This window comes from Varanus komodoensis, unplaced genomic scaffold, assembly GCF_004798865.1.
Source record: "Varanus komodoensis strain SLA01 unplaced genomic scaffold, ASM479886v1 scaffold144, whole genome shotgun sequence".
Taxonomy (NCBI): domain Eukaryota; kingdom Metazoa; phylum Chordata; class Lepidosauria; order Squamata; family Varanidae; genus Varanus; species Varanus komodoensis.
Window position 1 is genome coordinate 194,716 of NW_025335418.1, and position 13,875 is coordinate 208,590.

The following is a 13,875-nucleotide window of genomic DNA, read 5'->3' on the forward strand; positions in this document are numbered from 1 at the left end:
AGGCCCAGGATCAGTGCATCCCCAAGGTTATCACCTTCCTATCCAATACAGAACACCCGGGAATGTTCCTCATTTCCTTGGCCCTCCCTTTTAGTCATTGCAACAGGAGGCATACTTGGAATCTTCAGGAAATTCAGGAAATTCCAAGAAACTCCAGTTGCCAAAGCCAACAACCGGGACCTCTCCTACATCCTCGTTCTCTCCCTCACCTGCCTCTTCCATCAAACAGCCTTTAGCATAGGACTTCCTTCAAAATCTCCATTTTTGACATAGGTCACCTCTGATCACAGTGTGCCCATTGTTTCTCATTGGTTTAGTGACATTTTTGTCTCATATTGGGTGCTGAGGGACACCATTTAGAATTGAATCAAGGGTTTGCTACTATTGCTCATGTCCAAGACCTCCTCTTCTCAGGCAAAGTCTGATACCAAGAAACTGATACTAAGAGAGATTTGGACAGTCAATGTGGGGGAAAGGGAAGCCAATTTGACACTCCTTTCTCTCTTTCCCTTGCTTAGTTTTTGTTGTTTTTTAGGGGAACCTTACACAGTGCAAGGCAAAGAGAAGTGCACACCCAAGACAAGAATACTTTGATCCTGGTTCCTAGGAAGGAGCAGCAGCAGTGATGGCTCAAATACTTGTTTTTCTCCAGCTGCTCGCTTGCAAAACATTCAGGAATTTACAGAGGGTTTCAACTTTGTAACTTTCTAATTATGCAAATCATCATGAATTCTTGGCATTTTTGCTGAACCTCCTGGGAACTCCTGGCCCAAAATACCACATCGCAGTCCACTGATGTAAGGAGGAGGTTGCAGAGCAGGTGGAGGTGTGTCTTGCATCCAGGCACAAAGGAGGAGGCATGTAAATGCTTCTCGTCCACTCAGAGCTTTACAGAAGCTTTCTGGCAAGGCAGGAGGTCCTTGGGCCAGTGACTTCTCTTGTTCCCCCTCTGGTGAACCATTGTTCTTCCTGGGGGTATTGCATTCCTCTTCCTAATTATTCCTATAATTCTTTAAAAGGGGGAAGAACAACCAGAATGAGACTCTTTTTCCTCCTGCTGCTGCTCTCTGAAGAAGGCTCCTGTGAGATGCGGGAGGCCAAATGCCCCTGGAGGTGGGAGCAGGATGAACTGCAGCCAAGCAATTATTACCGGCCAGGAGACTTCATCTTCAGTGCCACCGTCTCTGCAGAGTGGTTCGATTTAAGACCACACACATTCAACAGACCTGCCTCGAATGTGGAGGATCGGTAAGTCATTGGCCTGGCTCACATGATGTGATAGAGTGCCATGGGCAGCCAGACAGCACAACTTTTGGTGCACAATTTAGCACAAATTCTTGTGCAATTTCTCAAAGCTGTCTTCTTCCCCAGGAACATGCCACCCACAAATCCCCTGGCCAACAATTCTCAGGGACAGAGTCAGGGCTCCAGGTTGGAGAACGTGATCCACCTTACCATTGTTTCTACTGTCCAGGCATGCATTTCTCTTTCACACAGAGATGGCTGTGTTTGGCTCCAGCTCTGGAATGCCCAACTGTGCTGTGTGTGTTACATAATGCAGGATGGATATTGGCTTCAATTGAAAACATGCCACCCATGCACAAAACTCCCTACCAGCAGTTGTATATGAAGTTGCACTTGGACTTTGAGCTTTAGGATGGGATCCGTGTGAGTGGAAAGACTGAGAAGCAGAGAGTGATACAACCTCAAGTGGCAGCAGATGGAGCAGCCATGAGAGCTGTGAATTTCACGAGGAGTGGGAGGGCAGGGTGACCAAAGCATGTTCTTTCTTTCAGGTGGACAGGCAAATCTCAGTTGAAAATCATACCCATCCTCCTTGCCATCCATGAGGTAAATGAGAATCCCAGGCTCTTGCCCAACATCACCCTGGGCTACAATGTCTATGACACCCTTTCTGATGCTAGACTGACATCTGATGCAGCTGTAGACCTTCTATCAACCACGCAGGCCCATGTTCCCAACTACAAGTGTGGAAGGCAAAACCATCTTCTGGCCGTCCTTGAAGAACTGGAATCTGACGTCTCCATGCAGCTTTCCAACATGCTAGGCATCTACAAAATCCCACAGGTGGGGGGCTTAGGGAAAGCAATTCCAGGAGCTGTGTGGGGAAAGCAAATATTTTTAAAGAATATTTCAAGGACAAAAGAATATTCTATTCAAATATGGGATGGAAATGGTGCAAGCCCCCAGACTGAGCAGCAGGGATGCATTTGGCATTGTCAGAACAATCCTCTTTGTCTGGAGTCAACAATGCTGTACTTCAGTGTCAACCATCTCATGAGCACCAAGGAAAGATTCCTTTTCTTTCCCATGCATAGAAGTCAGAAAGGAAAGGGCACCAGAAACGGGTACAAGTTAATCCTGTTAGACCATCCCTAAAAACCAATTCTGCCCTGACTTCAGGAAAAGTGGTAGGAAATTTTGGGAACTTGGTTCCAGGATGAAAACTCAGAAGAAGCTCAACAGTTCAGGGTGCTCAGCACATCCATTTTAAAGTATTGTAATCTTACAATTCTTAAACAGTTTCTTTCTTCATGAATATTAATGAGTGTTGTTCCATGCAGATAATTACATGTTCAGTGACTTCGGCCCATGAGATGTAGAACACGGACTTGGTGCTGAAATGAAATTATCCATCAGTCTCTCCCTTTCTTTCCCAGGTTACGTATTATTTCTCTTCGAAGGTCGTGAGTGACAAAACTCAGTCCTCCTTTCTCTACCGGATGGTCCCTGAAGACAGCATCCAGAAGCCAGGGATTGTCAAACTGCTGCTGCATTTCAGATGGACAATGGTTGGTGTGCTTTCTGTGGATACTGAAAATGGAATTAATTTCATGAGAACCATGCAAGTGGAGCTCCTCAGGAATGGCATTTGTGTGATTTTTTCACACAGCTTCTCAGAAATGAAATCGGGTTATTTTACCCTCTCTCATGTGGAAAGGATGAAGCTGCTGGAACCCAATGTCTACGTTTATTTTGTAGAGATGAATTTCTACACCTATGCCATACAGATGGTAGAAGCAGCAGCTAAAAGATCAATTAAACGTTTAGCAGGGAAAATCTTCATCACCACAATGCTGTGGGACTTCTCCTTTTTCTTGTCCATTTCTAATGTGCATTTCAAGCATGTCTATATGTATTTCTCCTTCACTCTAGAAAAAACTCCAAGGACAGACTTTAAGCATTTCATAGATTTTTCTAGGGTTCTGAAGAGGCTTGTAGAATCAAAATTCAGGTGTGAGTATTCAAACCATGTGCAATCAGTGAAAGGGTGGAGAAGGTGCAGGGAGAAGGAGCAATGGGAGGCCCTGCCCACTGCAGACACAGTGAGAGCCAATTCTCCGGACAGCTTCGTCACTTACAGCACCATCCAGGCTGTGGCCCGCGCTTTGAATGTGGCTTTAATCACCAGATTCAAGAGGCTGCAGAAGGAAAGGGGACACAGGCTGGACATGCAAAGGCTGCAGGCATGGCAGGTATTTCCTTAGGCTACTCAAAGATTGCAACTGATCATAGAATGTTCAGTTCTGAACTACTTGCCTTGAAATAGGACTCTATGAAATGTACTTTTCTCTGGGCAAGCTCCCTCAACTTAGCCCTCCTCCTGGCTTCCAGAAACCCACTTGTTACGGCCCCAGCCATTGTTGCTAGCTCAAGTTCCTCCAGCTCTTGACTTGTTCTTGAAACATGGGTTATCATATTCCCTTAGTCCAAGAGAACTATCCATGGTGAGCAAGCTACATTTCACAACCCAGAATGAAATAATTGATTTCTTCACTTATTCTTGATATCTTTATTTATTGTAAAATTGTCTAGACTGTCCCTTACTGTGGTCTTGGGATGGCTTAAAAATAAGAAAATTTAAATAAAAGAAAGCCCAGTGTTCAAATGAAATGTTCAGTCAACAATAAAATCCCATTAAAACAATCAGTTCTTAAAATATTGGGAGAAAACAAAGGTTTTAGCCTGGCACTGAAAAGAATACAGAGAGAATACAGAATTCTAGTGTCAGGGAACCACTTGAGAGGGGCTCTTTTCTGAGTAGTCACCCTCCTAATCTCCTTCAGGAAGTGCTCCCAGAGAAGGGCCTCTGCCCCAGATATTAAGGGGTTGGCAGGCAAATATGGAAGGAGCCACTCCTGAAAGTAACAAGGGCCTAAGCCATTTAGGCCTCTATAGGTCACCACCAGCACCTTTAATTGGGCTGGGACTTCAACTGGTAGCCAGTTTAGGTGGAAAATTACTGGCGTTGTGTTCATACCTGGAAGTCCCTGTTAAAAAACTGGCAGCTCTACTCTTAACCAGTTGATGTATCAGGAGCATGTTCAAGTGCAGCCCCATCTAGAGCCCATTCCATTAGTTCCATCTGGAAGTTTTCAGTGCATGGGTCACCGCTGCTGGACACTGGCCATCCAGATGGTGTGCAGCTGATAAAATAGCTGAACCTGAAGGAAAGTGCTCCTTGCCACTGCCGCCACCTGGGATTTGAGGGACAGCTCCGGATTGAGAAGCAGTCCCAAACTGCACACCATGTCCATTAGGTGAGTGCAACACCATCCAGAAAAGGTTTGGAAACCCAGGGGGCAAAACACCAACCAGCAGGATCTCCATCCTGTCTGGATTAAGCTTCAATTTATTGGCCCTCATCCAGCTCAACACCCTGGCTAGGCACCAGTTCAGCACCTCCACTGCCTCACTTGGACTCAATGTAAAAGAGAGGTAGACCTGAGCCCAAATCTCCAGATGACCTTTCCCAGCAGTTTCATGTAGAAGTTAAAAAGCATGCAGGATAAAGAGGAACTTGTGGAACTCCATGGCAAAGCTTCCATGGTGTAGAGCCAAAATCCCACAATCTTCTGGAAAAAATCAGTCAAGAAGGAGTGGAACCATTCCAGACCAGTCCCTCCAATGCCGAACTCAGGCAGCTTATGCAGAGGATACCATGATCGATGGAATCCAAAGCTGCTGGGAGGACCAGCAGAAGCAACAAGGACACACGTCCCTGTCCCTCTCCCTGCACAGGCATCATACAGGGTGACAAAGAAGTTTCTTTCCCAAAACCAGGCCTTAAGCCAGATTGAAACAAATCCGATGGGTCAATTTCCACCAAGAGAGCTTGGAATACTCCAGCCAGCATTTGCTTGAGCACCTTGCTCTAGAAGGCATTGTTAACCACCAGTCTATACTTGGTGGCAAACTCTGGGCCAGGGTTTGCTCTCTTCGGGGTGGGGGGGCTAATCACTGTCTCCTTCCAGGGGTGGGAACAAAACCCTCCCTCATGGAGACACTAACTGCCACTTGGACACAGGTGAGCATCCCATCCTGGGCTCTGATGAGCAGCCATGAAGGGCAGGGGTCGAGTGAACAGGTGGTAGGTTGGACAAGTCCAAGCATTTTGTTAACATCCCCAGTCAGCAACACCTGAAACTCATCCAACAAAGATAGAGAAGTCGGCACTTTGGACACCTCCCATACTGGTGCTACAATTGTGGAGCCCAGCTTGTGACAAATCTGAGTGATTTTATCCCTAAAATGCTGGGCAAAGTTGTCACAGGGAACCAACGATGGTGCTACAAAGTCGTTTGGTTGTTTGTCAGGAAGAAAGCAGGGCTTGCTATCTTGGCTGGCTCAGATCACATGGCAAAATGTGTTTAAACACCTACACCCACCTGAGTGACAGCCTGCACTGAGTGCACACTTAGCTGTGAATCGACCTGGATTCCTAATTCCAGGATAGTATTATGATTCCCAGCCAGGCAGAGCACAGGAATTTGTCTTTGTTGATCTAGGACTTTCAAAATAAGAAAGCAAGTGTCCCTTTGAGATCATCAGGATTAACAGGAAAGGAGAAGGAAATAAGAGGAGCATTGTAGTTTCAGTTTTGGAAGACCATCAAGTCAAGAAGAAGATGAAGGTGAAACCATGGAAAAGCAAATTGGGAATGTTTCAGGAAGATGTGATGACAGTGCACATTCCACTTAGCATTTATCATGATATGGTAGTTTTCTGCCTCAATCTTATTCTTCCAAATAAATTGCCCAACTTGTTTCTTGAGGCAAGAATTCAGATTTTCTGAAAGACACCTTGCCTACAAAATATTGTCAGTATTTTGAAATTTTTTCAATGATTGTATAATTCAATCAGACCTCCTGTGAGCCTGCTCAGGCATGAATCCAACTGAGCGCCACTCAGTGAACTCCCAGACAGGTTTGTGAAGGATGGCAGCCTCTGTTCCCCTGGAAGTGCTGGCCTCCCATTTGGTTGGCCTCCGCCCTGGCCCAGATTACAAACATAAGTGTATGCACCTAACAAGATCTCTTTCCAACGTTCATGAAGAGGACTCAGGGCATCCAGGGAGGAAATCAGAATCTGTCTTCATCATACAGAACATGACCAGTACAAGAACCTGGAAGTACCATGAGTCAAAATGGCAATTGTGAGGCATGCCATGTGGATTCTTGATTCCATGATGCTTGTGCTTTCTCTGCCTTTTCAGCTGCATCCTTTTCTGAGTGACCCCCAGTTCCACAATCATTCCATTGATGAGGTGTATATGGATGAGAATGCAGAACTTTCAGCTGACTTGGACCTTGTGAGCTGGGTGAGGTTTCCCAACAGGACAGTTGTAAGAGTCAAGGTTGGGAGTCTAGAAAGACGGGGATTGCCTGGCCCCAAGTTCACCATTGACCAAGATCCCGTTGCATGGCCCGAATGGCAAGATCAGGTAAACCCTTCCCTTCATCCAGTCATAATCTCAAATTTCTTAACTAACATGCGGTGGGCATGTCATGAGCAGAGCTGGCTGGAGCCGGGGGTCAGACTAAATGGCCCAGGAGACCCCTTCTGACTCGCTCTGTTTCTATGTTTCTACTGTATATAGCTGGGAGACAATGTCAAACAGAATTTTCTTTTTTAAATTTACTTTTCTATACCGTTCCATGCTTAGATGTCTCAGGACATTGACAGCCATTTAATCCAAAAAACAGAAATAAGAATAACAGTTTGCCTTGAACCCAATGTAAAAATATACACTTACTAAAAAAACCAAGTTTACACTTAAGCTCCTGGGAGAATAAAAATGGCTTTACGTGACGCTGAAAGGAAAGAAGCATTGGCACAAGGTGGACTTCTCTGGGGAGCATGTTCCTCATTTGGAGTGCCACTGCAGATAAGGCATTCCCCTAGGTACTCACAATCCAGATCCCTCTCAAGTACGGGCCCCTGAGGAGGGCCTCTTACTCAGAATCAAGGGGTGTGAGGGGACATAGGGGAGAAGGAACTCCTTCAAGGATCCAGGACCCAAGCCATTTAGGGCTTTATAGGTCTTCTGCAGCAACTTAAATTGTGCTCGGACTTCAATGGGTAGCCAGTGTAGAGGATAGAGGGCCGGCACTAAATGTGAACACTTCCCAGCATCCGTTAATATCCTGGCATCCACGTTCTGAACCAACTGAAGTATCTGGATCATCTCCAAGGACAGCCCCTCGTAGAGTGCATTACAAGAATCCAGTTGGGAAGTTGGCATAACATGGGTCACTCTTGCTAGGCAGTGATTGTCCAGGTCATGGGAACCAGCCAAAGATGGAACAGGCACTCCTTGCTACTGCTGCTACATGAGAGTCCAGGGACAGCTCTGGATTGAGGAGCACTCCCACACTGTGCACTGTTTCCTTTAGGTGGAGTGCAATCCCATCTGGAGAACGGCAGATGTTACTCACCAGTTGGGCTAAACCACCTAGTGACTGGACATCCATTTCATCTGACTTGAGCCTCAATATATTGGCCCTCATCCAACTCATTAAATGTCCAAGCACCGGTTAATGACAGCCACTGTCTCAAGTGGTCTGGATGTAAATGAGAGGTCAAGCTACGTGTCATTCGCATCCAGGTGACTCTGCACCCTAAACCTCTAGATGACCTCTTCCAGTTGTTTCATGTAGAGGTTAAGAGCATGTGGGATATAATGGAACCCTGCAGAACTCCATGGCAAAGTGCCCTGGTGCAGAGCCCCAATCCCCCAGCACCACAGTCAGCTTTGCAGAATTAGCTGTACTGATGGAATCAGTTGCATCCTGTGGGTCTGTTCCTCTTCACCCTTTCCAGCTCTTTCTCCCCCACACAGCTGCAACAGCCCTAACCAATTTCCCGTGATGCTCCTTCCCTCTGTGATCAGCCGCTACCAAAATCCAGGTGTGTGGAGAGCTGCCGCCCGGGATTCTTCAAAGTGGCTCGGGAAGGCCAGCCCATTTGCTGCTATGACTGCATTCCATGCAAAGAAGGGACCATCTCCACTCGGGAAGGTGAGTAATTTGGAGAAAAAGGAATGGCTCATGAGGATGGAAGAGGGTTGGTCATCTTATGAGGTCATGGGCATACAACCCCAGAGTGCTATGTTGTTTCTGCAGCATCAGAGCAGAAAATCATAATCAGTCTTGAAATTGTTTGATCAGACAAATCCTATGTGGTGCTCTTGGCATCTCAGAGCCCTAATTACCCCATTGCTTCAGCAACCAATTTCATAGGAGCCCACTGTGCAACAGAGACATGTTTTCCCTTCATGAGTATGCTGGGAAGCGCCGCATTACCCAGCAATTGCCCCTCTTCCTGTGCCCATCTCTCCAAAAAATATCCTTCCCATCATGCAGGTGGTGTTTTGTCATGGTACAAAGTTTTTCCCATCCACACTATCCCTTCTGACACCCTGGGCACTCCAACCTGAACTGTTTCAGTGGTCATTTCTCTCCTGCTCCAGGGGAACTCACCGCTCCCTGAGCTGCTCCTGCAGAAGCACCGAGGTGGGTTGTGAGAATGGGAATTGCTGAGAGATGTGACCTTTTAGAACTTCTCCAGGCTTATACGGAGGAGCTGAAAAAGACATTCTCCCCTTGAAGCCACTATGCGGCTTCCCCATGGGAAGGGTGCTTGGGTGGGTTCCTCAGACCAGAGGATAATGCACGCTATGATGAGCTTACATGTAAGGGTGGGGAATCAGGCATGACCAGGAGGTTTGTGAAGGAGGACATGAGGCCTGTTCCTCAGCAGTGCATGCTGGGCTCCAGCAGTTTCTGCACTTGGAGTGAGTTTTCTCTGCAGTCCATGATGGGTGGGGAAACTCCACAATGCTATTTGTTCTGCTGAGGGGTGTAAACTAGGCATGAAAAGCACAGTATTGAATGTGCAGTCCTGTATACCAAACATGGAGTATGTTGTTGTCACCATATGTATTCACTCATTTATTCATTTAGCTGATATATATCTAGCCCCTTTTCCTTTCAAGGGACTCAGAGCAGCTGACATAATTTTCTTTCCTATCAGGGGACTTGGGCCAATGATCTGTGGCTGGCCCAGTGAAACCCAGTGAACTTCACAGCTGCACAGGGACCATAACAGGACCACCCAGGTCCAGTCCCACGGGTTTAAACACTGCAGCAAGTGGGCTGCAAGCCTTCCATGCTTTGCCCACTGCAGAATTCCCCCTTCCTCTCTATGGGTGCTAAGCTGAGAAGGATGATCCAGGAGTGTCTAGCCTGCTCTGGACTGTACTTGCAAGTATGGCATCTCTGAACCACAACGTCTCTTGTGGAATTGCAGTTTGTACGTATACTGGGCAGAGTTCCTGGCTTGAAGGGAAAATATTGTTGTGGGCGGGGATCACCTTCAGCTTCTTAAGCTAGCACAACTGCTTATTGCACCCTGCACAGATACAAAGAGTTATTTTGAAATGTCGCAGAAGGGGCTCTCATGTGTGGATTCTGGGCCACTTGACAAACTGAGCCCCTGCATTCTTAAGGAGGTCTGTATGGGCTGCAGAGGATACATTAGTATGGAACATGGAGTGTCCCACCCTGCTTTCTAGTAAAACACCTTGATTCAAGGGGACAGGCATGGGCAGCAGAAGGGTGTCTCAAAGGTGCAGCTCAGAGATGAAAGTCTTTCAATGAAGTCTCCTTGGCAGCCATTCTTCAGAGCATAGAGATCTGCCCTACCAGGGAAGCCTCATCTGCCCGGCTAACAGGCAAGGTGGCAAAAGGAAGCGAGAGGAGAAAGCTGAATAAGGTTTGGAGACACACCCCAAGCTTTGCTAGGCATGCTTTGGATGGACATTGAATCCATTCAAGTGCACTTATTCCTTGCAAACTATTTGAAAGATTGGTTGGCAATGCCCAGAACCAGAACAAAATAGCTGTCTTGGCTCTGAGTGACAACCCCTTCAGGGAAGCCCTACAATGCTCGAGTCCAACAGAGATTCCACATTCCCAAGTTACAATGAGGATGACATGTGGGTTTTGAAAAGTGCATGGTGTTTATGCTCAGTTGAGGTGAGGACCCTGAGGATTGAATACAAACAGTAGGAACTGCTCATGCTATAATGGAGATGTCTCTCTTTTCAGATGCAGAAAAATGCATGAAGTGTCCAGAAGACCAGCATCCAAACAATTCCCGGGATCAGTGCATCCCCAAAGTTATCACCTTCCTGTCCTATGCAGAATATTTGGGGATGTCCCTCACTTGCTTGGCTCTCCTTCAAGCCATTGCCACAGGAACAATACTGGGAATCTTCAGGAAATTCCAAGAAACCCCAGTCGTCAAGGCCAACAACCGGGACCTTTCCTACATCCTCCTTATCTCCCTCCTGCTTTGCTCGACAAGCTCTTTCCTTTTCATTGGCCAACCGAGAAGAATCACCTGCCTCCTACGACAAACAGCCTTCAGTATCATCTTCTCAGTGGCCATATCCTCCCTCCTGGCAAAAACAGTCACTGTGGTGCTGGCCTTCCTGGCCACTAAGCCAGGAAACTGGGCAAGGACCTGGTTAGGGAAGGGTCTGGCCAACTCCATAGTCACCTCATGCTCCAGTGTGCAAGTTGTTCTCTCCACCATCTGGCTCAGTACCTCACCCCCATTCCCTGACTCTGACATACACTCCCAGGCTGGGCAGATCATCCTGCAGTGCAATGAAGGCTCTGTGATCATGTTCTATGCTGCTCTTGGCAACATGGGTTTCCTGGCTGCCATCTGCTTCACAGTGGCCTTCCTGGCCAGGAAGCTGCCTGGGGCCTTCAACGAGGCCAAGCTGATCACCTTCAGCATGCTGGTCTTCTGCAGCGTCTGGGTCTCCTTCGTGCCCACCTACCTGAGCACGAGGGGCAAGTACATGGTGGCCTTGCAGATCTTCTCCATCTTGGCCTCCAGCGCTGGGCTGCTGGGCTGTATCTTCCTCCCCAAGTGCTACATTATTCTAGTGAGGCCTGACCTGAATACCAAGGAATATCTCATGATGAAGAGCAAAGCATAATTTGTATCTGTGTTGTTCATCGAACATTCAAAAATTTTACAATTGTAAACCCTCCCATCAGTCCAATTTTGGTACATGTGCAGCATAGAAATACAGCAGACAATCCAATAAATTAAAGTATTTTGCAATTTTCAGTACTGGGAATTAAGTGTCTCTGTATCAAACATGGGGATTCACCAGGCAAGATCTCTTCCCACTTTAATTTAATTTTCTAAGCTTTGTGTTGTATCTTGTCTTTTTTCTGGTAATGGTTTCTGTTTATAGTCTTTGACATTTCCATGTCATCTTTCAAAATTTCACCAGAAAAATCATTATGGACATGAAGTTGAGATGGACGCAGGAGTGCAGTGTCTCATTTCATAAACCAGTTTTCTATCCAAGGAGTACTGTTGCCATATACTTTGGAGGAGCCTAAATCTCCCTTCCCAGATCTACTGAGACTTTAATGCAAAGCTTTTCCAAATGTTCAATTAATTGTACAATTCTTTATAGTTTTTTGTTTTGTTTTTCAAAATGGTGCATCCACACCGTTTATCAGGAATGCATTTTTTTTTTAATTTGTCAGGAGCTTAACTTAAGGAACCTGTCCATCCACTCATGCCTTGGAATGTATCAGGCTGCCCATCCACAAAATGTGACAGACAGAGGCCAATGGGGGGAAAATGCAGGGCCCCCATTGATGCAGCTCCCTTGCTTTCAGTTGCCCACTGTAGTCAGCTCAGCCTGCCATTCTTCTGGTGGCTTTCTTGCCTTGAGATCCCCCTCATCTTTTGCAGAGCAACACGTGAAGGGAGGAGACCTGCCTCGCCATAGAGCATAACACATAGGTGGGACTGAACAAAAGCAGAGGAAACTGTGACAAGGGGAGAGGGGGCTGGAAAAATTGCAATTTCTGAGAAAGTGTTCCCTGGAACCCCCTCTTGAAACTTCCAGATTTTTCCACTCCACCTATATGGACCTCCCTCTTTGCCAAACTTACCATTCCTGGAAACAGAACCCCTCTCCAAAAGCAGGAAAGAAAGCTGGGTTGGGCAGGAGAGAAAGGCTGGAAGGGAAACACTTAAAGAGGGCAAGAAATGGGATTTTAATGACGTCTGACTAGTGAGGAGTATACAGCAACTGCGAATTTACAAGATTTGTAAGTAAAACTTCCATTGTTGCATTACAAAATAGCAGTTCCATGAATTAGACACTGGGTAGGATTGTGTGCCAATACAGGACCAGGAAGGTATGGGAAGGAAGATTTTGGACACCTTATGTCTCATGAAAAAATTTCTCCTAGTGCACAAGAAATTTTTGAGAAATATGAGAAGCTGCATTGTTGTTCTTTCTGTCAACATCCTATGAACATGGTTTACCTGGTGACACTTCCAAATATGGCAAGAAGGGGGAAAGCAGAATGGAGAGGGAACTGTGGAAAAGGGCGGGAGGGAGGATGGACAAAGTGCAGTTTGCTAAGAGGTGTTCTCCTGATCCCCCTCTCATATTTTTTGGCTTCTTCTGATGGAACCACTAAGGACCCCTCAACCCTTCTGCAAATGCAGATGAGAAAGTTGGGCAGGGCAGGAAGACTTGGAGGGACAGACTTGAAGAGGGCAAGAAATGCATTTCTCCTCTGTGAGCCTGACTGAGAGGAAGGCAGGAGGGTGACCAACCCTTCACATGGGGGAGTCTCACGGCCAACGCTGCCTCCCACTTTGCCTTTTAAAGGAAGACATGCCTTTTGGAGTCACCACCAAATGTGGTTGCACAAGCCTTTCCTTGATGAGTGAGTTGAAGTAAATGATGAAGTTGAATGTTCTGGAACAGGCCCACGTACGAACAGGAAGTATTTGGGAAATGAGTAGGCATGTCCCTCCAGGTGTGGAAAGGCCTCCTTTGATGGGAGCCTGCACAGGATTCCAACACTTGCTTTCCCTTTCCCATTCCACAGTGCAAAATCAGGGGAGCTCTTTTGAAGAGTTCAGCACAGCACAGCTTCCATCTTTCTCCTCCCATTTAACTGGAGGAATGACTAGCAGGAGAGGAAGTCAGAGACTTCTTGGAAAGTCCAGGCATCCATGGCCTTCCACACAGAGCTGGAGCCTGGCCTGCCAGGTGCGTCAGCTGGAGAGGGTGACCAAAGTCCCCTGATGCAGGCATCTCCTGGCCTGTTCTAAAGCTTGCATGCAGGGGCCTGCTCTAAATGCATCTAATGTCATCGGAGGCATTCTGTGCCCTGGTTTTTGCACCTGAATGCAAGACAATACCTTGGGTTGCTCTTGAAGATAATGTTGGATGTTTGATTCAAAGAAGTTTGTGTGAGCTTGCAGGGAGAATGCCATGGATTTCAGCAAGAATAATCATCCAGCTCTTTGTCATTTTGATATGTTGAAAAGATGGACCATCCCTGCAGCTTTTTCAGCTCTCAGCAGTTCCATGCAGAGGTGCCCAACTGCGGGGGGGGGGGGGGGGAGGGTGGGGGGGGAGAATGCTAGAGAGAAGGTATGGGTGCTGTTCCAGGTCAAAGGAACCCTGGAGGGCATCTTGTACATGGGCAGCCATGAGGAGGCATCTGC

At 46.9% G+C, this 13,875-nt stretch overlaps 1 protein-coding gene across 1 annotated transcript; it reads left to right on the forward strand.

Moving 5' to 3' along the window:
• The first annotated feature begins 1,036 nt into the window (after positions 1-1,036).
• On the forward strand, positions 1,037-11,317 carry LOC123020209 (vomeronasal type-2 receptor 26-like). Its single transcript, XM_044423646.1, has 5 exons — positions 1,037-1,248; positions 1,797-2,040; positions 2,682-2,813; positions 8,195-8,321; positions 10,413-11,317. Exons 1-5 carry the CDS (start codon positions 1,037-1,039, stop codon positions 11,315-11,317), a joined length of 1,620 nt encoding a protein of 539 aa, XP_044279581.1.
• Positions 11,318-13,875: the final 2,558 nt, after the last annotated feature.

Coding starts and splice junctions, on each gene's coding strand:
- LOC123020209 (XM_044423646.1), top strand. CDS start 1,037: ATGAGACTCTTTTTCCTCCTGCTGCTGCTCTCTGAAGAAGGCTCCTGT. Junction 2,041..2,681: donor TTGAAGAACTGGAATCTGAC/GTCTCCATGCAG, acceptor TTTCTTTCCCAG/GTTACGTATTATTTCTCTTC. Junction 8,322..10,412: donor GACCATCTCCACTCGGGAAG/GTGAGTAATTTG, acceptor CTCTCTTTTCAG/ATGCAGAAAAATGCATGAAG.